This window comes from Molossus molossus, unplaced genomic scaffold, assembly GCF_014108415.1.
Source record: "Molossus molossus isolate mMolMol1 unplaced genomic scaffold, mMolMol1.p scaffold_m16_p_5, whole genome shotgun sequence".
In the NCBI taxonomy this organism is placed as follows: Eukaryota; Metazoa; Chordata; class Mammalia; order Chiroptera; family Molossidae; genus Molossus; species Molossus molossus.
In genome coordinates this window covers 7,435,270-7,460,905 of record NW_023425388.1, presented here as the reverse complement: position 1 = coordinate 7,460,905, position 25,636 = coordinate 7,435,270, and the positions used below count along the sequence as shown (strand labels likewise).

At 55.0% G+C, this 25,636-nt stretch overlaps 1 protein-coding gene across 1 annotated transcript in view; it reads right to left on the bottom strand.

The window, feature by feature from the left end:
- Positions 1-24,816, bottom strand: part of TMPRSS2 (transmembrane serine protease 2) — a 37,777-nt gene extending 12,961 nt beyond the window's left edge. The window contains exons 1-6 of the mRNA XM_036243106.1: positions 24,722-24,816; positions 15,611-15,681; positions 12,755-12,977; positions 7,564-7,653; positions 6,572-6,691; positions 310-436 (exon numbers count right to left, since the gene is read on the bottom strand). Coding sequence (XP_036098999.1) covers positions 310-436; positions 6,572-6,691; positions 7,564-7,653; positions 12,755-12,977; positions 15,611-15,625 — 575 coding nt within the window. The 5' untranslated portion in view covers positions 15,626-15,681; positions 24,722-24,816. The remainder of the gene's footprint in view (positions 1-309; positions 437-6,571; positions 6,692-7,563; positions 7,654-12,754; positions 12,978-15,610; positions 15,682-24,721) is intronic.
- Between the last annotated feature and the right edge of the window lie 820 nt (positions 24,817-25,636).

Below are 25,636 nucleotides of genomic sequence, written 5' to 3'. Positions count from 1 at the left end.
TCCCCCTTCAGCCCTGCCCACTCACCCCCAACCCCAGCCACCCAGGGAGGCCCTCGGTCTGCATCCAGGACCCTGGCGACCGCAGCACTGGATGGTCCTGCGTAACCGGAGTGGATGGAGGTCAAGGCAGGCCTGGTGGCAGGGAGCCACATTCACAGACAGGGGGCAGCAGTTCCACCTGCTGGCCCCCTGCATGAGCTCTGGGAAGGGGACGACTGTCTGTGGAGCTTGCGTGCTAGCGCACCCGGGGGGCAGCGAGAGCCCCTGGTCGGTCCGTGTCCGCCACTGTGCCGTGGGCTCCGAGCTCACCTGTAGCCCATGTCCTGGCAGGCTGCCCGCCCGTAGCTCTCACTCCAGTCGTCTTGGCAGACGGGGTGCCAGGACTTCCTCTGGGACGAGTACACCTGAAGGATGAAGTTCGGCCCGTAGAGACGAACTGCAGGAGAGGACCCACGAGCTTCAGACAGTTGTCCCAACTGCTGCACGAGCCCCGCCCCCGACGCCCCGGGACACAAAGGCTTGGAGGTTCCCTCTGCCCGAGGCACCCCCACACCCGAGGGACGCGCACCTCTTCTTTCCCTGCTGAAAGTGCTCTGTACCACGGGAAGCGAACGCGGGGACCCAGACAAAAGTGCGCTCACAGATGTTCCCTGGTGGCGCCATTCACAGCAGCGAAAGGTGGAACCAAGTGTCCACATGTGGTCCATCCACACAGTGGAATGTGACTGCCACGAAAGGAGTGACCGATACACGAGATGCCCGTGAACCTGAAGACCCGGCCGAGGGACAAGCCAGACACGAGGGCCCCGCACTGTCAGGTTCCATTTCTACGGACCGTCCAGAGCAGGGACCAGGAGGGGGCAGCGGTGCCTGGGGGACGGGCGGGGGCAGAGGTGCCAGCTCAGCTTTCCCCCTGAAGCGGTGACAGAATTCTGCCCCTGGCGGCGGGGAGGGCTGCACACACCTGTGAGCGTGTGAGAACCACTGCGCTGTGGCTTCTATCTCAGTACAACTACTTGGAAGAAATAAACGAAGAAGAAAAGGGGATTGTGACAATGCCCTTTCAACCATCACTTCGAGCGGCACGCGGCCATTTCTCGCCCAAACCCTGGACGTGGACAGAGTGCCCAGGGTGTGCGCAGGTCCTGTTGTGAAGCTCGGCCTCTCAATTCATCCACGTTTTGCCAAAGAGACAGAATGTTTAAAGAGCCACAACTTTATAAATACAGTGCGGGCCCTCCCAGTTCCAGGCTTTCTTCTCTCTCCCTAGAAGGAACCACAAGTCCGAGTTCTGGAACGTCTCATAGTGGGGGAGAGAGGCAAAGTGGGGACCCCAGAGTGGCCCCCCACATGACTGGGATGAACCCAAGTGTCCTGCCAAACTGCCCCCTGTGGTTTGGGGAATGTCTGTGGGCTCAAAGTGCAAAGCGAGGGGCCAGCTATTCTCGGGCTTCATTCTCGCCTCCCATCTGTGGTCCCGACCCGCCGGACAGACGGACCGACATTTCTCCGTGAAACACCAGCCTCGACCTGAATAGTTCTCAATTCTCCCACGAGGAGCCATTCCACGTGCCACACGTGGACTGAGCTAGCCACGTGTGAGGTGAGCGGACAGACAACCTGTGCTGCACCAAACAATGGACTACTGTTCAGGGCTGAAAAGGAAGGAGCGACGCTGTGAAGAGACACTGGGAGACGTAAGTGCATAGCACAACGGGACAGAAGCTGGCCTAAAAGGCTGCCTCGTGTAGAATTCCAAATACGTGCCGCTCCGGAAGATGCAGAGCCACGGAGACACTACAAGATCAGGGGCCGCTGGGTGCTGGGGGAGGGGTGGACTGGTGGAGCATAGAGGACGTTTAGTGAAATTACTCTGTATGACACTGTAAAAGTGGAGACATGTCATTATACCTGTGTCCACAATACCGAGGGTGATTCTGACTGTAATCTCAGGACTTCAGTTAATGACGGTGGATTGGTATCGGCTCATCCATTGTAACCCGCGCACCACACCCACACGAGCCGTTAGAGACTGGCAGCCATGAGGGGGATGGGCGCGCCTCTCTGCTAAACTCCACGCCTAACTCTGCTCTAAAATACAAAGTCTCCTCATTTCCTAACAGTGACCAGAATGAAATATACTTTTAAAGTTAAAAGTAAAACGGACACAGATGTCATTGGAAGTAAGGGAGACATTTCGTTCTTGATTTGTGGACGATTTGGGGGATTTTTTTCCCTTGCAACTACCTGCATTCAAATGCTACCAAGGCAACGGGGACAGCTAGTGCCGGAGAGCTGGGCTGGCCTCAGGCCGCGTCTCTTCTTTAAGCATCATAACTTTTTTGTTTTAGCTTTCCTGAGATATAACGGACGAGTAAAAAATTGTATATATTTAAGGTGTACAACTTGTTGTTTTCATGTTCGTGTGCATTGTGACATAATCGCCACAGTCGAGCTGATTAACATCTCCAGCATCTCCACCTGATTTTCCCTTCCTTCTCCCCTCCCTCCATCCCTCCTTCTTCCTTCCGGTGGTGAGAAGACTTCAACCTGCCCTCTTAGCAGATCTCAGGTGTCCGAACAGGATGGTAACTGTGTCACCCCAGTGGTTCTTCTGTCTCTCTGCTGACATGTCAGTGCTCCCAGAGAGCGTAGCCGTGGATGTAGGAAGTGAACGAACGTGAAGAATATACATACGCCCGTGGGAAGAACACTCTGCCCGGCTGGCGGTGTTCTTTAGTGTCTGGAGACAGGCACCCTGGGGAAATCATTTCCAGCCTACCGGGAGGACAGGCTCAAAGCACGTCACACGTGTGTTCTGCTCTAGTGTAGACCACACACGTTATGTTCTCCGACTTTCTGTAATAGGAGTAATTGATGTGGAAATTCGAGAATACCACATCGACGAGGACCTAGCAAATTATGCACGCACAACTCTCAGACCCAGCAGCTTACTTTGGGGACCTTTCCTGCAATATGTTCACATGCTTTGTGCATGGGTGTGACCACGAACGGTCAACAGGCCTCAACGTTCCCCGGGAGGAGACTGGGAACAAGGGTGTCTCTCTGCGGGAATCTGGGCAGCAGCTAGGAAGAGGGAGGAGCCCATGTCCCAACTCCCAGATGCGTGTCAGCAAGCGCCGCAGAGTCAGCTGGGTGGTCATCACCGGGAAATGGCCTTAACGTGCAAACAATATTCACTTTATATGCAAAATCTCTCTTGAAGGAGAAGCAAGAAATTAATGTTAGTTGCACCTGAAAAAACACGATACTTGGCTGGTGAAGAGGCATGTGTGTGTACGTGTGAATGCATGGTGTGTCTACAGGAGAGTGTGTGTGTGCGTATGCACAGGTGTGAGCTAGAAAAACAACCCAGACCTTTCCTCCTCCCGGTGTCTGTGTCTTGTGTCTCCTTTCCTCTCACAGGATACTTTGCTTCTGACACTCTGGTCACCAAATGTGCGGGGACTTTCCCCGCACCAAGCAAGCCTCCACACCATCTGGTGTCCACAATGTAATTCTGACACTGCCTACCTGGAGATAGCGTCAGACCCCACAGGGGAAGGGCTCCGCCCACGAGACTGCCCCCTTCAGAAGCCCCGTGCTTCTGACCAAATGGGAGGGTCCCACCACCCCCTGCTGAGGTCTGATTAATCTGCTAGAGGGGATCACAGACCTCAGGAAACATGCGTACGTTCCCCGGTTTATCCTCACAGGAGGTGTTGGAGATGTGCAGGGCAAGGCACGTGGGCGCCCCTCTCCCAGCACCTCCACGGCACACCCACCCCAAGCTCCCCGAACCCAGGCTGCTGGGATCTATGGAGGCTTCACCACGTGGGGGCGCCCCTCTCCCAGCACCTCCACGGCACACCCACCCCAAGCTCCCTGAACTCAGGCTGTTGGGATCTATGGAGGCTTCACCACATGGGAGCGATCGCTCAGTAACTGTTCGGCCTCTCCCTCAAGAGCGTGGGAGGAGGGACCAGAAAGCCCCAGCTTCCAGTCATGGCTTGTTCTTCCTGGGGACCAGCCCCACCCAGGAGCCATCCACGTGCCCTCCTAGGGTCGCCTCATTACAACGAAAGACACTCCTGTCACCCAGGAAATCAGGGTGTCAGGAGCCCTGTGCCAGGAACTGGGGGCAGAGACCAATTTATATTTTCTGTGATCTCACAGCGTGTGAGTGTATCCAGATGTGAGGGTGTGTGGTGTATGTCTGATATACGTGTGTGTGGTGTATGCGTGTGTGTGAGTTTGTGTCTGTGTATGAGTGTGTGTGTAAATCTATGTCTATGTGTGAGTGTGTGTGAATCTATGTCTAAGTGTAAGTGTGTTTGTGAATCTATGTCTATGTGTGTGTGTATGTGTGTGAATCTATGTCTATGTGTGAGTGTGTGCATAAGTGTGTGTGCATAGTGTGTGAGTGTGAGTGTGTGCATGGTATGTGAGTGTGTGTATGAGTGGTATGTCTATGTGTGAGTGTGTGTGTGAATCTATGTCTATGTGTGAGTGTGTGCATAAGTGTGTGTGCATAGTGTGTGAGTGTGAGTGTGTGCATGGTATGTGAGTGTGTGTATGAGTGTGTGTGCATGGTGTGTGAGTGTGTGTCTATGTATGGGTGTGTGGGGGGTGTAAACAGAGTAGGGAGATGAAATCTTTAACTGCATGCTTTTTCGGTACCTCCTGAATTCTGATCCATGTGAGTCCATTAACTCCTCACGTATGTAAACAAACACAACTGAAATGTCGAGATGAGGGAGAGGAAGGGACCCTCCAGGTAACCAGCGATGCCTTTGTCTCGCTGGAGCGGATGCACTCGCGCACGTCCGTGTAGGGACATCAGAAGCCCTGCCACCTGACCTCTTAGCCGCCCTCTGCTCAGCCTCAAAAACTCGCCCCTTTATGTCAGAAAATGGTGACAAATACATCATCACAAAAATAAAGGCAGGCACTGTGTCGAAAGCTTGAAGACTGAATCGCTCCCGGCACAGACACGGTGGCCTTCACCTGGGACACAAGTGTCCGCAGGGTTAGCAGAGACTGTCCCAGGGCCAAGCTTCCTCAGGGAGGAGTCCACAGGCTGGACCCACAGTGCACCCCACAGCGTGCGGGCCTGGGAGTGAGGACCCACAGTGCACCCCACAGAGTGCGGGCCTGGGCGCCGACGGACACCAGGGGCACCCCAACAGCGTTGCGTGGCCTGGGAGTGAGGACCCACAGTGCACCCCACAGAGTGCGGGCCTGGGAGCGCGGACGCCAGGGCACCCCACAGCGTGCGGGCCTGGGAGCGAGGACGCCAGGGCACCCCACAGCGTGCGGGCCTGGGAGCGAGGACGCCAGGGCACCCCACAGCGTGCGGGCCTGGGAGCGAGGACGCCAGGGCACCCCACAGCGTGCGGGCCTGGGAGTGAGGACGCCAGGGCACCCCACAGCGTGCGGGCCTGGGAGCGAGGACGCCAGGGCACCCCACAGCGTGCGGGCCTGGGAGCGAGGACGCCAGGGCACCCCACAGCGTGTGGGCCTCGGAGGAAGACAACAGTGCACCCCACAGCGTGCGGGCCTGGGAGCGAGGACGCCAGGGCACCCCACAGCGTGCGGGCCTGGGAGCGAGGACGCCAGGGCACCCCACAGCGTGTGGGCCTCGGAGGAAGACAACAGTGCACCCCACAGCGTGCGGGCCTGGGAGCGAGGACGCCAGGGCACCCCACAGCGTGTGGGCCTGCGGAGGAAGACCACAGTGCACCCCACAGCGTGCGGGCCTGGGAGCGAGGACGCCAGGGCACCCCACAGCGTGTGGGCCTGGGAGCGAGGACGCCAGGGCACCCCACAGCGTGTGGGCCTCGGAGGAAGACAACAGTGCACCCACAGCGTGCGGGCCTGGGAGCGAGGACGCCAGGGCACCCCACAGCGTGTGGGCCTCGGAGGAAGACAACAGTGCACCCCACAGCGTGCGGGCCTGGGAGCGAGGACGCCAGGGCACCCCACAGCGTGTGGGCCTGGGAGCGAGGACGCCAGGGCACCCCACAGCGTGTGGGCCTCGGAGGAAGACAACAGTGCACCCCACAGCGTGCGGGCCTGGGAGCGAGGATGCCAGGGCACCCCACAGCGTGTGGGCCTGGGAGGAGGACGCCCAGGACAGAAGCCCGCCAAGGAGGGACACAGAGGAAGGGGGATGGTCTTTCCCAGCGTCAACTGTCTGAAACGCTACCTGCTCAGGGTACAGGCTTTTAACTCCAGGTGTGGGATCAGTGACATTAGCCCAACTCCGGTTACAGCCCAAAATACACAACGTGCTCTCAGCTTTTAAACTGCTTGCTTATCCTCCCTGCCACGTGGGGGCACCCTGTGGCCGGCAGGAGTGAGCACGTCCGGGGACTGGCTCTGTGTCCCTCCCCGCTGTGTGATGTGGGACAAGGAGCCACCTTCTCTGAGCCTGTCTCCTCATCTGAAAATCAGGGTTAACGCAAGGATCCAGGTAGGGATTCACGGCATAATAGGCCTGTGCCGTCAGGCCCCGGACATGGTGGGCCCCAGTGCCCAACCCCCTGGCCACATGCAGGTCCCCACTCACCACACTGTTTCTCGTCCTCCCCGCTGGGACAGTGCAGGATCCCGTCACACCAGAGAGAGGCGCTGACACAGGTCCCCGAGGAGCCACACTCCATCCCTGACGCGGTGCACTTGTTCTCCGCTAGCAGAGACACGGGAGGGAGATGCCCGTCAGGCTCAGGAGCCGAGAAACTGCCCCGCCCACCAGAGTTCTGTCATCCACCCCGTAACAGGGGAAGGACATGTCTCCGTCATTGTAATGAGGGGAGGTGTCCTTGCTGCAACATCAAAGAAAACAGGGCCGCAGCCCAGGCGGGGTGGCTCGGTCGGTTAGAGCACCATCCTGCTACACCAAGGCTGTGGGTTTGATCCCCAGTCAGGGCACATCCAGAAGCAACCAGTGAATACATAAATAATTGCAACAACAAATCGATGTTTCCCTCTCGTCAGTAAATTGAATATATATATATATATAAAGAAAACAGGACTGCAGGCCAGGGGAAGGAGTCGCAGCCTTGGATTTGGACAGGCTCCACGTCCCCTCTGCCACACAGGGGACTCCTGTGGGTCTGCAGGGCCCGAGGCTGATGGAAAAGGCCTGGTGGCAGGGGAAGGGCGTGGGGGCCCTGCAGCTGCCACCGCTGTGCACTGCGACACGGGACCAGGTGTGGCCCCCAGGCGGGAACCCATGCTCCGAGTGCCAGGTGGCACCTAGTGCCCCAAACCACTGGGTAAACTTGAATGCTTCTCCCACCATGTGTCAACACCACACAAAAGGCTCAGGACTGTGACAACCCACAGGCCGGGTAGAAGCACGTCACCCAGACACCGCCCGCTCCAGGAACGGTACTCTGGCTTCGCCACCACCAAACAGAAGGGATGACAAGACCGCTTGTTTCGTAAGGAGGAAGCTTCAGGAAGGTCGTGGGAGGGCCCCCAGCCCGAGCAGGCCTGCCACGCCCAGCACATGGCCTCGGTCGCGCCCCCTCCGGCCTGGGGGGTCCCCACACTTACTGAACTTCCAGAGCAAGAGCGCGGCCGCCACCGCCCCGGCGGCGAGGACGGTCACCAGGGCGAAGGTGATGCACAGGGCTTTCTTCGTCTCTGAGGAAAAGAAACACGTTTACTATTTATTGCAAAGGTCTTTTTTGACGTCACAGCCTAACATTTTATCCGCTACTTTTACAACATAGCATATCAAGAAATAATTCCTTATGCACTTAAAAATATGACTTTAAAGAATATATCCTGGGAGTTCTTAATTGTTCCATTGCACTGACCTTGATGCTTTTTGGAGGCCAAAAGCAGAAAACCATGATATAAAGCAATGTGCAAAAGAGTTAAGCTCTTCAAAACAATGTACGGTTGCCCTGGCCGGTTTTCTCAGTGGTTAGAGCACCGGCCCGATTAAGGGCACGAACCTTGGTTGCGGTTTGTCCCCGGTCCTGGTCAGGGTCGTATGGGAGGAAGCCAGTCGATGTGTCTCTCTCAAATCAACGTCTTTCTCTCTCTCTCCCCCTCCCTCCTGCTCTATCTGAAGATAAATGGAAAAAATATCCTCAGATGAGGATTAAAAAAAAAATTATTGTATTGCCCTGGCTGGTTCTGCTCAATAGTTCAAGCTTTGGCCCTCAGACAGAGGGGCATGGGTTCAGTTCCTGATCAAGGGCATGTACTTGAGTTGCAGGTTCGATCCCTGGCCCCAGGTGGGGTCGTGCAGGAGGCAACCAATCTCTTTCACATCAATGTTTCTCTCTCTCTCTCTCTCCCTTTCACTCTAAAACTTAATGGAAACAATATTCTCAGGTGAAGATTAACAACAAAAATAGCATGGTCTTAAAATTGTTAAATTAATGATTAATGCAAACAATTGGCTAAAAGAGAAAAAGTACCTTGTCTCACTAATTCAGTGGTTCTCACCCCTAACCATAAAATTATTTTCGTTGCTACTTCATAACTGCAGTTTTGCTACTGTTGTGTCTTCGGCAACCACTGTGAAAGGGTCGTTCGACCCTCAGAGGGGTCGCGACCCATAGGTTGAGAACCGCTGCACTAATCTCAAGCACAAGCAAAGTAATAATAATGTCTCCAAAACTAGCCCCTCCAGGGCAGGGGCACGCCACGCAGAAGGGTCTCAGCCAAGGCTGCCAGTGAATGATGCCGCAGACCCACACCACCCTGTGCCAGCCACTGGCCGCATGTGCCCTGCGCGTCCATGAACTGGTTAAACTACTAAATAGTTCCATACATTCAAGTGCTCAGTGGTCCACGTGGCCACTGGCTACATGTTGTCACAGCGGCAAGGCCGTTTGGTGTGAGAACAGGAACATTTTCAGCTAAAAATAAAGACTCTGGGAAAGGTAAACAACAGTCTCTAGTCAAAACAAACTGACATGTTGCCCGGCCGGTGTGGCTCACTGGTGGAGCATTGACCCATGCACCAAGAGGTCACTGGTTCGATTCCCGGTCAGGGCACATGCACAGGTTGTGGGCCCGATCCCCAGTGGGGGGCATGCAGAGGGCAGCCAATCAATGTTCTCTCTCATTGATGTTTCTATCTCTCTCTCCCTTCCTCTCTTTCTAAAAATCAATAAAGAAAAAACATATTAAAGAAAAAACAAAAAACTGACATGCCATTGTAGGTCAGAACGTAAGCCAAGAGTTGTATAAAAGTTCAGAGGACAGTGCGAGACACCCTCGCCCCATCAATTCCTACGTGGAGGGCAGCCCCAGGTACTCCTGGGAGCTTTCCTTGGAAGGAAGGTGGAAAGGGAGAGGGAGGAGCGGGGAGAAGGCATTTAATCAGACCCTCCAACCCCGTTAGTGTATTCAGGACACCAGCTGGCGCGGGAGACAGCGTGGGGAGGTCTGGTCTACCCACAGGTACGCATGTGTCTTCCGGAAGCCAACCAGGGAAGAAATGCCGCTCTGGAGCGGAGAGACCAGAGCTGACCCGCTGATCAGGGCTCAAAGCCTCGCCTCTTGTTTTGTTATCACATTCTGCGAATTCCACAGTCTGTTCTCAAACTGGAATGGGCTGACGAGCCACCTGAGGAGCCTGTTAACCAGTTTCGTGGCGGTGACCCCATCACCGGAGATCCTGCTTCAGATGGGGAGAGGGGGCAAGAGTTTGCCGCTCTCACGGTCGCAGGTGAGGTCAAGGCCACTGGCCTGAGGAGCGCCGGGGGCCACCCTGCATGTTACCGCAACTTGGCCGACAGTGATTGTTTCTTAGGCTGGCCGCGGAGCCAAAGAGGCTGATTTCTCTGAGGAAATTCCAAATGGCCAGTGTTGCCCACTGGCCAAAGGTAATCTTTTCCTTTGGGCGACTTGCACATATGTTGTTTTATCTAAGAAAAAGACAACTTGCCTGGCGAGTGAAGGGATATTACATTAGGTAGGCTTAACCCCTCAGTGTGTGGTGGCACCCTGCCCAGCTCTGGGTGGCGGGCATCCCTGGTTTTACCCTTGGTGGGCAAGCATTCTGGGGTCAGTGTCTGCTCAGACCGGACCTGACCCGGGGCTGGTTTGCAACTGCGTCTGTCGTTGAGTTTAATCATAACTCGCTGTTCATTTACCTTCATCATTATCAATTTAGTCTATTGTTTCCAGTGTTAACTGTTTGCAGCACAGGCTTGGTGACCCTCATTCCCAAAACCTAAACTGCAGGAGTGTACGCATTGTGGTTCACTGTGAAACACCCGTGGTTGTTGCCAAAGCAAACAGACACGTGAAGTCCAAGAAGGTCCCTTGTACTCTTGACGGGGGAATCTGTGCTAGTTAAGTAACTTGTAAAATACTGTCAAGGCTCCGGGAAGGCTACATTCTGCGTGATTCCAGCTAAATGGCTGGAAAAGACAAAACCACGGAGCCAGTAAGATCAGTGGTTGCCAAGTGTTGTGGAGGGTGGGGGTGGGGAGGGGTGACCAGGTGGAGCACAGAGATTTTTAGGTCATGAAACTATTTACTATGATATTGTAATGATGATGGACACATCAAGCATTTGTTAAAACCGATAGAATGCATGATTCCAAGGGTATAAATCTAATTAAAAACTAGAATTTTAGTTAATAATAATGTATCAATATTGGCTCATCGACTGTAACAGGTGTATCACACTTAGGTAAGACAATAGGAAACTTTGGGGGTGAGGGAAGGAGGTATATGAGGACCCTCTATACTCAATTTTTCTATAAGGCTAAAACTACTCTAAAAATAATAGTATATTATTTTTTAAATACTTTCAAGGCCAAACATTACACTTATGAAATATATGTTTCCATATATTATAATCCAACAAAACGTTCTAAAGGTAACACCTAGGTAAGTCAGTAAGCCTTTTTTAGTTTAAAAGGCAATTTCATAATGCAAAATCACATCTGTAGGCTTATATTCTTCCCTTATAAAGTAACTGATGAGACATTTAGATGCCTGTCCGGCTGCCTGTCGTTACCAAGCCCTTGCCTGGAAAGTGAAAACGTGTGTGCCAGGCTGGAGGGTCCTTCAGCCAGCGGGGTGGGCCTTCCCGTGCCCCGCTCCCCTCCCACCGGTGGGAAGAGCGAAGGCCTCTGTGAGCGAGCAGGCTGTGAGACCCTGGGGACTGCCAGCAGCTAAGAAAGGCCAAAGAGAAACGGCCTCTGGTGTCAGTCTTCACTGTCAACGGCTCGTGTTTTTATCTCATACAACTGGCACAGGGGCCCGTCTGCTCCCGCTGTATGCCGTTTTTCTCTGTGTCCTGTGCTCTATAAAACGTCGTGTTGGGCAAGTCTGGGAAGAACAATAGCACCGGCCAGCTGTGCCCGGTGCAGCCCATCCGTGGGCTGGATGGGACTTGGCGGGACTTCGCCGGCGGCCACCACCCGTGCTCATTCGTCCTCAAACCCCTGTCTCTCCCAGCCAGGCCCCGGGTTATTTCTTTGGAATCCACAAACATACGCGGAGGTTTTCTGGGCCCTCAGCACCTTGCATAACAAGTGTCGCTGGTATGAGTACCACCCACTGAAGCTGCTGACCTCATGAGGGGACCCCTAGTTTCTGACCACTGTCGGAATCCCTTACCCCTCTTCACCCGGATTCCTTCCCACCACCCGACAGACTGTTCTCAGCCTGAGCACTGCCGACATCTCGGCCGCATCATTCTTGGTTTTGGGGTGTCCTGTGCACTGTAGGATGTGCAGCAGCATCCTTGGCACCTACACAGAAGCTGCCAGTAACAACGCCCCCACCAGTTATAACAACCCAAACTGTCTGCAGACAAACACCCCGAGCCGTGTGAAGGGAGCTGGGTGCAAACATACAAGAGGAACAGGCTGTCAAGCGCTGGGGGGCAGGGAGGGCATCCGGGCCTCAGATAGCAGGGCAGCATTTGCTTTGCTTATTATGCTGTGCTGGGCACTGGGAGTCACTCTGCTGTCCGCCTGGAACAGCACACGCTGTGTGCACATGTATGCATCTCTCCCCGAGTAAAACAAAACCGTTGTCAAAGCGAATGTTGGGGGGTAGGCGACGTACCGGCTCGGGAAGGGCACGGTCTGTCCGAGCCCACTGCTGCCCTGGGCAGGTCATCGCACAGGGAAGAAGAAGAAGAAGGGTCTAGAGAGGAAGGAGACCGCGCCCAACGCGAAGGAGGGAGGTGAATGAGAGGGTAAAGGAGACAGGCAATCACATGATGGGCAAAGGACGATAGCCGTCAGTCCCTCCGCCCTTCTCCATGGCCCGTTGGGGTCTGTCTACCTGTCATTAAAGCTGCGACCAAGTCACAAGGACCACACCAGCCCCTGCACACACAATCCTTATCGAGCATCTTAACCACAACTTGCGGTACCCGGGGAACCGCACCCCAAAGAAAGGTGAGATGTCTCCTCCCTGCCTCTGGAGCGCACCATCTGTTCAAGGGAAACCACGCGGACGGGGCCAGGGAGACAGGCCCATGTTGAAAGACCACCCTAGAGGCAAAGCTGGGACAGGAGACTTAAGAGAACATGAAGGTGTCTGCAGCCCCGAGACGCCCTGAAGGCCCTGGGGCAGGAGGGGACACCTGGCAGCTGGCAGCTGTGACACAGGGAAGGGCAAAGGGAAAGAGGCGAGACGCCCAGCAGCCAAGGGGAGGTGGCCACGGAGCTGACGGGAACAGACAGCCCACTGGAGAAGGCAGACCCCAAGCCCGGGTTCCGTGGTAGGAGATAAATTAAGAAAAGGGTCCTACTGGAGGTGCACAGTGTCCTCGCTGGGGACTTGGGCTGCGTGCGGGTGGCGAGTGTCGGAGTGTTCGTCAGGACCCTCGGGGTGTAGTGGGGCACCGTGGGCGGGTAGTAGTGAGCTGGGTACACCGAGTAGACAGTGGGGGCCGCGGAGGGCCGCGGGGGATACAGGCTTTCGGGCTGGTATCCATGATTTTCGTAGTAGGGTCCAGCACCTGGTGGTAATCCCTAAACAACGAAAAAGAAGATGAGTGAAATGAAGCCCTCATGACCCTGCAGGTTACATACATGCCCACTGCACTGGGACGAGACCCTGGAGCAGCCTCCAGAGTCTTTCAGGGCGCCTATGACTGTGCCACAAGCTAAACGTCTAGAATAAAAACTGACCAAGATTCCCATGAATTGTCACTAGCTTTTAGTTTTGTTTACTATTCATTTTTTTTTTATTGAGGTATAATGAGCATGTAATAGTATATTAGTTTCAGGTGTACAACATCATAATTCGATATTTGTACAAATTGTGAAATGATCACCACAATAAGTCTAGTTGACTTCAATCACCACACATGGTTAAAAAGTTGTTTCCTTATGATGAAAACTTTAAAGTCCATTTTTTTTAAAACAGCTTTCAAATATGCAATACAGTATTGCTCACTACAGTCATCATGCTGGCCCTCATATGCCCGGACTTACGAATTTTATAACTGGAAGTGTGTGTACCTTTCTGATCCCCTTTACCCATTTCACACACGCACTTTTTAAGAAAAAGTGTAGAAGTCTGGCATGAATCAATACCGTGAGAATGGGCTGCAGAGCTGTACACTGGCAATACCAGCATTACAAATATACCCATTTTACAGAGGGACACGTGAGTGACAGAGGTTAATTTACCAATGCACGTTATTTGCAAATTCCTTTGTATCTCTTCTCTTATAAAAATGTATCATATTTACTCACCATCCCTCTCTCTTTTTTTAAAATTCTCACCCAAAGATATTTCTCCATCTATGATCAGATAGAGTGGGAGGAAGGGAGAGAGAGGGAGGGAGAGAGAGAAAGAGAAACATTGATGCGAGAGAAACACATCAACACGTTGCCTCCTGCATGACCTGACCAGGGCCACAGACCAACTGCATCTGAGGTATGTGCCCTTGACTGGAATAGAACCCACGACTCATTGGTCCACAGACTGACGCTCTAACCACTGAGCCACCAGCCAGGGCTCACCATCTCTTATTAATGGGCATGAACCTGGTTTACAGTCAGGGGCTGCTTAGCCGTTGTTCCTAAAACACTTCCTACCCAGCCCACGCATTTCTGTGGACAGTGTGTGGACTCCTGCAGCTGCGCCCCTATGGGGGGATTTCTGGGTCCAAAGGTGGAGGGTACGGCCCCAGCCGCCACAATTTATTCTCAGCTGCAGCCTTGGGTTTGCTTCACTTCTATGTTCTCAGAAAGCCCTGTCTCTCCACCCTGGCTGTGTAGCTCACTGGTTAGAGCGTTGGCCTGTGAACCAAAGATTCACAGGTTCAATTCCCGGTCAAGGGCACATACCTCGGTTGTGGGTTCAATCCCTGGCCCCGGTTGGGGTCATGCAGGAGGCAACTAATCCATGTACCTCTCTTACACTGATGTCTCTCTCTCTATCTCTCTCCTCCTCCCTCCCTCCCACTCTCTATACAAAAAAAAATCAATGGGAAAATATCCTCAGGTGAGGATGGAAAACAGTGGCCTCTCCAGGCCTGCCCTCTAAGACCCAGGCCCCAGCAGGCCCCTCTAGACCCCGCCAGCTTGCAATCTGCACCACATCAGCTCCCCCCTTCGCCTGCTGGCTGGGGGGCCAGCTGGCCCCACTGTTAGCATCTGAGATCCCCATGCAAACTTTCTTCCCACTTACTAATGTCCCCCCTTGTTTATTTCTTGTCGACTGCGATCTCGGAGAGAACCGGGACCCTGAGCAGAGGCAACTCCACGCCTGGAATTTACACGGAGCCTCCAGGGAAGCGTGACTGTAAAGCAACGAGCCAAGTGCAGCCTCCCAGGGTTCACCTCCACTTAACGACCACCAACGCCCTCCCTCCTTCAGGCCCAGAGACCGTGAGTCTGAACCAAGCAGCAGACAGAAAGGGAAAACGAGAGGCAATCTCCCTGCTGAGCAGGCACCGAGGTAGAACCAGCGGCAGGTGCTCGGCCTCTATCAGAAGCATCTGAGAACAGGCCGTCCACCAGCAGAGGCTGCGGCCGGCGGAGTCGTTTGTGCTGGCAGAGTCCCACGCCGTGGGTTTTAAATTTGAAATGGAGCAGGGAAAACACATACCAGTAACAAATCAGGGCGGGGAGTGCAAAGGGTCTCTTTTCTAGATACAGGATCTAGAAAGTTGTTATTAATCACGGCTCTTTACTAAAGGCACTTATTCCCAGGTATAAGATGAGCCAGGTGAACAAGGTTGGTGCCCCATTCACTCGTGACCTGTCCCCAGGCCACACGACAGTCTGCTGGCCCATGTAGCCCACACACTTCCTTCCCCTGGACTTAGCTCCTCTTAGCACCGTCCTGCCCCGTCTGTCTCCACACCGCCCCTGCCCTCTGCCCACCCCACCCTTACGGCAGGAAGACAAGAGGCCAAGGTGAGCACCCACATCTCCCCACACCCACCTAACAGCTTTGGGACTCACCTGTGCCGCTGCTGTGGCCACACCCTGACCCCTGCTCACCTGTAATGTGCAAAAGGCCTCGACCGACATCCTGGGAGCCGACCAACAGCTCTTCAAGTGCCGACCGACGCCCACCACGCGGAATAACAGAAGGAATAAGGGAAATAACAGAGGACAAGTGCAGGAGGGGACAGTTAGCCACTTACTGAGTTTAAAGCCATCCTGACTTTGTCAGCAGCATCAGGTAGTGGCAGGTGTCTGGAGCGTTCGAGATGACCTAGGAGAAAGAATGACAAGACCGTGAGGCCTCCACAGCAGGTCGCTTCCAGATCAGCTGAGAAGGAACGAGAGGACGATCCAGGTGAGAGTCACCTCTCTCCAGAACAAGCTGCCCATGAAGGAGTCGGCCGCTGCTCTCTCCGGGGGGCCATGCCCCCCAGAGGCTCCCGCTACTAAACGGAGAACCCAGGGACCAGAAACACACACAAGGTGACGTGTAGCCTCAAGCTCAGCAGAGGCTACAGGTGGGCACACACCTGGGGTCAACTCCTGGCAGGGCTACTTCCTGGAGGTGTCGCTGGGCAATGTCGGAGCCTCTCTGACCCTCGGACAGAATGGACGTGGTCCTGGGCGCTGTCTCGTTTAGTTGAGGAGTCAAAGGGAGCGCAGGCAGTGCCGGGCACCGAGCACCAGATAGAGGACACACCTGGCATTTTTAAATAAGCCCTACGGAATCTTCCATTTCTTTTTTGTTTGTTTTTGTACCCTCACCTGAGGACATTTTTGCATGTATCTTCAGATAGAGTGGGAGGGAGAGAGGGAGCAAGAGAGAGAGAGAAACATCGATGTGAGAGAGACACATGGACTGGCTGCCACCCACACGACCCCATCCGGGGTCGGGGACAAACTGCAACCAAGGTACATGCCCCTGGCGGGAACTGTACCCATATCTCTCTGGACCGCGGACCAACACTCTAACTGCTGAGCCAAACCGGCCAGGGCCGGAATCTTCCATTTCTTAATAAACACATATGTAAAAAAAATCTGTAAAACACATCCGCACCGGCCCACTACTCCATTGACTAGCCTAAATCCAGAAAAGAGATTCAGAATCAATCACTTGGACAGTTTCTAATGAAGAGAAAGCTCTGGGTCATTTGCTGGTGTCTGTGACTAGTTCACAATAATATCTGGAAAGCCCAGCAACGTGAAAAGCTCTGTAGAAAAGCCCCGTCTGACACCACTCCCCACTCGTGAGCAAATGAGGGCGTTTATCTGCCCTCCCTGCTCTCTGGCAATGACCGAAGACGACTTCAAGAAATGGCCTTGGCAATCATCCATCCACAGGCCGTGTTCCCAGTGAGAAAGTTCTGGGCTCCAAAGCTGGCCAGACCGGGTCTGAAGGTTTCCCTTCTGTAAGGTGCCTGGTATACAGCAGGTGCTCAAACAGGGGCAGGCACAACAGAGTGTGGTGAAGCCCGTGACCTATGGGACCAGCCTCTGGATCTGACCCCAGCTCAGTCCTTCACTAGCTGTGGTCTGGGGCAAGTCAGGGAGCACTTCTGGGCCTCAGCTTCCTCGTCTGCAAAAGGAGGTAACAGTGACACCCCCTACAGCGTTGTCGGGGGTATGAGATGCGTTGATGCGAGTGAAGGTCTTAGTGCCTGGCTCACAAGAAGGGCTACATACATTCCGCTTCTAAATAAAAGCGACTGTAAGGCTGATACGTGTTGCGCAGCCTGCTGTGGCAGAGATGGGGTGGGGGTGGCTGATCGTGGCATTTGCAGAGTTGCCTCTGGTTAAGGTTTCCCAAGCAAGCAGCGTGAAGTCCACCAGCTCTGAAAACCCAGCGGAGCCAAAGGCAGCGAGCCCACTCCTGCACATAGCTGCCTTGCTGTCTCCTTAGCAAAACCATCGCATCCATTACTCTAAAAATAACATGCTATGAAGGAAAACATGAGGATGGGTTGTCATTTTTTTATAAAGCTAGTGTTTAATTCTTTTTTCCTTATTGATCTTAGAGAGGAAAGGAGAGGGAGAGAGAGAGAAACTGATGTGAGGGAACATCGATCAGCTGCCTCCTGCACGCCCCCTACTGGGGATCGAGCCTGCCACCCGGGCATGTGTCCTCACTGGGACTCGAACCAGGACCTCTCAGTCTATGGGACGACATTCAATCCACTGAGCAACACCGGCTGGGCTAAAGTCGGTATATATTAACAGTTTATTTTCAAAATTTAAAAGAATCAACAGAACCTGAGTGATTTCTTTGTCAATGCTTGTTTTCAAACTGATGAGCGTTCTGATCCAGGCCGGTAGCAGCGGAATCGCCCTGGGGTCTTTTCGTTCAGTATTTGTGTGCTTCCTCTTTTGACAGCGGCCCCCAGTTCCTTGACTGTCACCGGGTCCGTGCAGTGAACTTCATCTTTTATGTATCCCCAAAGAAAAGTCTAGTGGATACATTTTCTTTGTTCGAAGCTTAGACTGGCTTCACTCATTATTTCAAATCAGTTAAACCTTTGCTCCGGTCCAGCCCTCCACCATGTTCCTTCTCGCGAGGATGGTTTTTAATCTTGGGAAGCCTCATTAAAGGGGTGCCCCCAAATGCATCAGAGCACGTATCCACTCTTTGGGTAAGGATAACTATAAGAGGACGTTCATGTTGACAGTGCTGAGGTTAAGATTTAAGAAAGGCAACAACAGCTTTCTGGGTAAGAAGAAAGAGAATAGGTCAATATATAGGGGGGAGGCATCACTATATATATGTGTGTGTGTGTGTATATATAGACACACACACCATTTAGTGTATATACATCTGTATATACCCAGAAACATAACACACACACACACACACACACACACATATGTATGTAATATTTAAGCCTCTAGGTGGTGTGATTACCACCTATGGATCCAGCTTGCCTACCTCTGCGCCTGAGGAGGGAGCCTTCTCTAACGACAGGGGCTCAGCTAGCGCCGCCCCCTCCAGGCGGAGCTGGGACAAGCTTCTGAAGACCACTCTCCCTAAGATCACTTTGGAGAGTGCCGGCCTCTCAGGGTCTGCTCCCGGCGGCCACTCCTCGTGCCTCTGCGCTCGCTCACCTGTTTCAGGTTTGGACAAGTTTCAGGAAATGAAAATCCGATCCCGCTGGCGACTTGCCCAGCGAGGAGTCGGCGCTCCAAATCCCGGCTTCCCGGTCATTCAAGCTCCCTAACAGGGGGACAAGGAGGCGGAGAGGAAGGCACACAGGGAGCCCCGGCCACGAACTGTCCAGCGAAAGCCCGGGGACCAGGAGTAACGGCAGGATGTCCTGTCTCATCCAGCGATCCCATAGAACCAAACCCCAAGTGTACTGGACTTCGGAACCGAAGAGAGACTCGTGCCGCCTATGCTGTCCTCTGGCCGAGAAGGGACGGGCGATTCTCACAATGGACGAGACCCGCCGATGGCCTTGGTCCGGCTTCGCTTCCACGCGTGGCCACAGCCACTGCCGCCTGAAAGGAGCCGGGCGGCCCAGAGACAACACGGTGCCGCGAATGTTCTTTCCCGTCAGCCGAAGGACACAGACAGTTGTTCCTTCTGGGCACCAGCCACAATGAAACACTTTTCCTTTAAGTGACAGAAAAGTAAATACGCCTTGATGCTCCTGACCCTGCCCCGTTGTTGGCCACCTTCACAACTGTCCAGGTGAGTCACTCAGCAGAACAGGGTCGTTTCGGTCCACTGCGGGCCTTCCTTTCAGGGAGCTGAGTCACACCTGTGTCATCTGTGATCGCGCCGTGAAATCCTGCTGCGCCCCGTGACGTGCTAAGGTTATTCCAAAACAAGACATCTCGGCATGCGTTTGCTGGAGACGAATTTGGAAAACCACCAAACTAATGCAAATGAGCTCAGTCTTACAGGTGCTGGCTCCCATCCAGGGGGCCCGGGGTCTCCCTTATAGCGAAGCCTCCACCAACTTCATCACGCACCCCCATTCATGCATTTGCTCGGGTGCAGGGCCCCACTTCGAGGGGCTGCAGGTGTGGCGAGGTGTGACACGCCGATGAGGCCCACCTCCCTGGACCTCAGATTCTGTGTCCCTTCTTCAAACTCCAGAGCAAACAACAGCAGTAGACACGCCCTGTCTAGTGAACAAATGACCCACCAGAGTCCCTTACGCCTCAACTGCTGCCCAACGTCATATTGAACAAAAAGATGCGCTCATACCTCTTGGGGACAGCACACACTGTTGAAGTGAACAGACAGTGGTAGATTAAATAGCAGTTCAACACAGTTTAAGGCAACCAGGTAAATGGTACACACCATGATACAGGAGAGAGAGAGAGAGAGAGAGAGAGAGAGAGAGAGAGAGAGAGAGAGAGAGAGAGATCACCTTGGGGGAAGTATTGTCTGTGTCATCTAAGTTTCTTTTCCGATGAATGCCTCATTGTTCGGACAAACTTTATAGGGCAGTAATGGGGTGTGGTCCTTTATTATTATTTTTTTAAACCTTCCTTGTATCATACAAAGAAATGGTTCCAGTATTTTTTGAGCTCCAAAGGCCAAATGAGTAAGATGCAATATAAGAGCGAGAGAGCTGGAAAGCCAGCACCTGGACAAAACCCCACAGGTCCAGGTGGGCAGAACTGAGCGTGTGCCTAACACGGCAGACCGGACCAGGGCTCTCCCGGAGGGGGTGTGCAAAGGCCCCTGGCTAAGGTTCCGAGAACTTCCTCCAGTCGATTCGTGAATGGGGATAATAAATAAGCAGGGTTGTCACAAGGATGAAGTAAGTCCCTAGCAGCCCAACACGTGATGAGCACTTGGTAGCACGGTGACTGCAGCTAGGATTGACCGTCCAGGATCTAAGGGCTGTTCTGGGGAAAAGGGACTCCGTTCACTCTGTGTAAATCCAAAGGAGGAAACCGGAATCCAAAAGGTCAGAAATATCAGAAAGGTGGGTTTCACTCAGCCCGGGGAAACCACGTTTCCAACAATGAGAAAGTTCAAATGTCAACTGGGTTGCCTTAGAGAGAACGGAGTACTCCAACCTAAAAATGTTTGATCCAACATTGGAAGATTATTACTCAAGAATACTCTCAAACAGAACTGGGCTTTAGCGGGGAGGCCAGACATGATGATCTTTATTCTGTGCGGTCAGAAACTCTGAGAAGGAACTCCAAACTCGTCGTCCCTAGAAAACCCAGATCCAGGGCTGAAATGAGGTCAGGACGGCCCCTTGGAAGGCATTGACCTTGAAGGGAACCTGACGCTGGGTCTGAAGCCACATATAAACCAGCAGTAATCAAGACTGGGCTTTGTTTCCTCTTCCCACTCAGCTCTCACTTGGAAATATTTTTCTAGCCCTGGTTCAGTTGGTTGAGCACGGTCCCATGCACCAAAGGGTCTCTGGTTCGATTCCCAGTCAGGGCACACGTCTAGGTTTCAGGCTCAGTCCCCTTGGTGTTGGGGAGGGGGGGCAGCTGATCGATGTTTCTGTCTCACACTGATGATTCTCTCTCTCCCTCTCCCTTCCTCTCTCTCTAAAATCAATGAAAATATATTGAAAAGGAAAAAGAAAGAAAGAATTTTCTGGCAAACGTTCAGTGGACCGCCATGGCCACGCCCACTCTTCTCAGCCCTCCCCAAGTGCCAATTCTTCCGTCTGTTCTGCCCTGGCATGAACTTCCAGATTCCGGCAGCCGCAACTGCAAACACGGACTGCCCTCCAAACATTTGTCCTTCTTATCGCATTTCTATATCCTATCCCCCTCGCACACCGCACACCACCACCCTCCCTCCCCCGCGCCGATGCCCGATTGCTCACCTCTGCATGTACACACTGACCAAACGCCTGGAACTGTCACCTAGAGCAAGTCCGTTCCCCCTCCTCCCTGGCTGACCTCTAATAAGACAAAAGCATGTATCTGGGTCACCTCCTTTCTTCAAACTCCACAGTTTACAATCCAAATGACTGCCCACATCCCCACCAGAAATGTCAGTGTCGGCCTTTCTCCCAAGGTGCTGCTACTGTGACATTTCCTCGTGTCCCAGTTCTCCTCCTAACCACTGTCCACAGGCGGGGACGAACCAGGGCCCAGGCTGGCTCTTCTTCCTTCTGACCTCAGGCTCCTCCTCTAGACGGGCTTCCAAAACTGCCTGTGTGACCCGCCCGGCCCCCTTCTAGTCTCGGGGATTTCACGTGTAGTTGGAGCCAGGATGGTCAATGGCACAGGGCAGCCTCGTGTCCTCTTTCCTTATACCAGGGACCATTGCCCTGGGGACTTGCAAGCCGGCGCTCCCCAAGATGGCCACTAGTGCGTCCCATCCCCGAGCCAGGAAGGGGCTCACCAAGCCCAGCTGGTGCAGATCTCAGCTCTTAGGTCCATGACATTTTTGCACCCCATGCCCAGAGGCCACCTGACTTGTCCTGGGCCAGACCCAACCTCAGGGTCCTTGGCAGGCACCCTGGAAAGTAAGGAGGGGCCAGGAAGCGCAGCAGTGGCTCAGCAATGGTGGGAAGTGAGACCCCTCTGGGGGACCCAGAGAGGTGGGGGAGAACAGGTGGGAAAGCCCTCAGGGCCTTGAATGCCACACTCCTCCCCAGCAGGGATGGCGTCCAATCTTGAAGTCACCCAAACTGACCGTCCATAAATCGACCCCGTCACCTTCCCTTTCTGCTTCCACAACCAAGACTTAGACTTTAGAGGTAGTCCCCAAACTGGAATTTTCTGGAAGGTTCAGAAAAATAAACTCCCCGCTCCCAGAGTCTGATGCAGCCGTTGGAACCAAGGCAATGATCCCATATTGTTACAACGCGCCCCCAGGACTCGGCCACAGGTTTAGGTGGAAAAGAGCCACCAGCCCGGAATCCTGGTCTACGCTTCTTGGTGGCATGCTCCCCTCACCCCGTGGCTGGACCCGGAGGAACAGTCAGCACACTTATAAGACGACGATTATTACTGGCACGCTGTCCCGTGTATGTGTCTAGGTTTCACTGTCTATGGGACATTTCATCAGTGTCTTGTCCCTCGATGCCTCATCACCCAAGGAGGTCAGCCCCACTGAGGAGTCCCAGGCAGTCTGTCGGGTCACACTGGAAGGGGGCAGCACACAGCCCATTGGGGCTGCCATTGGGCCTCTGGTCTTAGGTTAGGGGGACAATAGCCTGGCGCACAAAAGAGCCCCTTTCACAGGAGGACCCCCAGGCCTTGTTCTCCCCTCTCCCCTTCTCCCCACTGGCTTTCACACATTCGGCCCTCCTGGAGGAAGGCAAGGGAAGGGACCTGTGTGCCGAAGCCAGAGCCAGGTGGCCTGCCCTCATCCCCAGTTCTCCCTGAGGACCCTGGGCAAGTGAGCTCTGCCTCGGTTTCCTTCCAACTGCATTAAACAGGTAAGGAAGGGGCCTGGCTGGAGACAAATGCCACGTTTGCTGTTATTCTAATACAGTGTGGCCAAATCTGCTCCTACGGTCAAGGTGACTGGCCCAGGGTAGGGCAGACAGGGGGTGAGGTGCCAGCCTCCAAGGCACACCAGCAACAACACAAGCCTGTTGTCAGAAGGTTGACCTTGGGGCATCAATAAGAAGGAAGTTTCTTGGACCAACCAAATGTCCAAACCAAGAACAAAGGCCCCTGCTGCTTCCCAGGTGCGATTTTTGAAAAACAGAAAGGGAGGTTTGAATGACCAGTCGGCAGGGGTCTCAGGCCAGGGGCTGCCCACCTCCTGGGCTGAGTGTTTGTTTGCACTCCAACCTCATCTGCCTAGCAGGGTCTGCTGGGATGGGGGATGGAGGCAGGCCCCACCTCCGTCAAGCTGGGGGAGCAGGGAGCAAGGCTAGAGAATTCCTGGCGGCTCCCCAGCACCTGGCCCACCAGATCCTTCCATCTCACTCAGCAGCAGGGGCAGCCTAGGAGCCCCCAGGCCCCTTGGCCTTGGTTAACTCTGACCCAGCCCCCCTTGGTCGGGAGTGGTTGGCTCCATTCTCACTTCCTGGAGAACCTTCAGATCTCCCAGGTAAAGTCAACAACCTTCCCCTCACTTCAGGTTTTCTAAACACCCTGGAGCTCCCCTGCGCTGCCTTTGTAGCTTTCCACATCCCGAGCGGCTCTGCAGGGCTCTGAGCACCAGGAGCCGGAGGACCAGCGCGCCTGTGTTCCCGCTTCTCTCTCAGCCGGGGCCTCCAGCGCGTTTGAGTTTGGGGCTCTGGGCCCTGGAAAACCCTGCCGACCAGGTCGACCTCCGGCACCTTGCCATCATGTCCTTCCCAAAGGCGTCCCTAGGATCCCCCCTGACCAGGCCCGTTGCCTGTGCATACGAAAAGGGATTCAAGACCACTGCGCAGAGTCCTCCCGCAGGACGGCCATATGCGACACCTGCTCGGAGCTACCGGCACGCAAATGCCTGGGCGGGAGCCAGTGACGGTGGCCACCTGCAAACAGGGCGTCTGTGACATGGAAGCATAAACTTTTAGGCCCTGGAGCAATTCTCCCGCAGGGCCCGGGGGGCCGAGGCAAGGTTCCTCCTGCCTGGCTGATGGGCTTGACCGCCCGGCCAGGCCACCGTCCGAGTCCGGCATGCGGTGGACCGAAGCGCCCTGGTGCCTGGACTTCTGCAGGGAGCGCGTGCCCAGGGTCCAGGACAGCTCCACCGGACCGGTTCTTGCGGGTGCCGGGTGCTCAGGTACCCGGTTCAGACCGCCGCTGCCAGGTCGCCACAACAGAGCCGGGACTGCGGACAGCCCCTCCTCCGGGGCGGCGGAGCAGTTCGTGCCTCGCGCGGGGACCCTCCGGGAACCTTTCCCCACCGTCCCTGCCGCGCCGGTCGTATCGCTCTGGGCATCTCAGCGAGTTTCCAGTTTCTCCCCACCTCGGGAGGGAACCAAGAAGCAGAAGGAGTTCAGGTAACACTCCCGGGCTGCAGAGATTTTCCCGAAACAAAGAAACGGACCGACAATCTCCCCTATTCCGTGTTCCCGAAGGAAAAAGGCGCACCTCTGGTCTCCACCTCGGGGCCACAGAGGACGAGTGGAACTGGAGCCGGTTCTGATCGAGGGATCCACTCGAGGAACCCGGAGGCACCCTCTTCTCCGACCAATTGGCCAGGGACTCACAGGACAGTCTGCCCCAGCCGCGTGATGCCAAGGGGTCCCAGGGCCCTCGGAGATCGCTTTGCCCTGCTCCGCCCGGCGCGTCCCGCACCTGCCGCGCTGGCGCTGCGCACACCTGGCTTCACCTCCCGCCACCTCCACCGAGCACCGGGTCGTCCTCGTCGCCCAGGTTCTCCCTCCTGCTCCCGGGATCCTGAACCCCGTACCCGGCACAGAGACGCTTACCTGCCGCTCTCTGGGCCCGGCGCTCCGGCCCCTCACCCTTTCTCCTTCTCCTCCGCCTCCTGCGGAGCTCGCGTCCTCTGTCCCGCGCGGGAGACTCCGACCCTCCCGGGTTCTCGCTTTAATCCCTGGAGGCGGTGTTCCAGTGTCCAGGGCGACACCCCCAAGTGCAGGTCCCGGTCACGTCTGGCTGGGGGAGGGGACGGGCCGGAGCTTGCGGCTCCAGCGGGGCAGGTCCGGAACCCGGAGGGGGCGGGGGCGGCGGGAGGAGGCGTTACCCTCGCGAAAGCCCGGGACGCGCTCCAGGCCTGGCCCGCGGGGGACCTAGAGGGAGCTTGGCTGACGCTCTCCCGCCCTCCTTTACCGGGCAGGGTAGGGCTGGGGAGGAGAGCGTCCCTCCCCAAGTCCGCTGACCTCCTCTGCCGGGGGCGTTTCCAGTCCGAGGACTCGATTTGGATTAAGGAGGGGTGTTGCGGCTAGCGCTGATCTAGACCCTTTGCAAACCCAGGAGCCGCTGCTTCTCACGCTCCTTTAGACGGCTGGCCCGGGCCTGGCCCCCGAACCCGGTCCCCGAGCCCCGCCTGGCCTCTGTGCCCTGGGCAAGAACCAGGAGTTGGCCCGGAGACCACTGATCCAGGCGCTAGCACAGAGGACGCAGCGCCTCGTGCCGGGACCCTCCTTAGCACTCCTGAGCCTCCTTCTCTGCCCTCGGGTGCTCCGAACGTCCCCAGAAGTGGCCCAGGAATTCCTGCCCACCAAAGGCGAGGGACAGGGGGTGAGGGGAGGGAGTGAGGTAAAACTTCAGAAATCAAGGCGTGGCTACCATCTCCCCACCCCTTCCTTAAGAGGTTCTTTTCAATTCTGTGTGCAAGACGCAACGTAATGTGGATCGTACACCACTTACTGTGGATTGCTTTA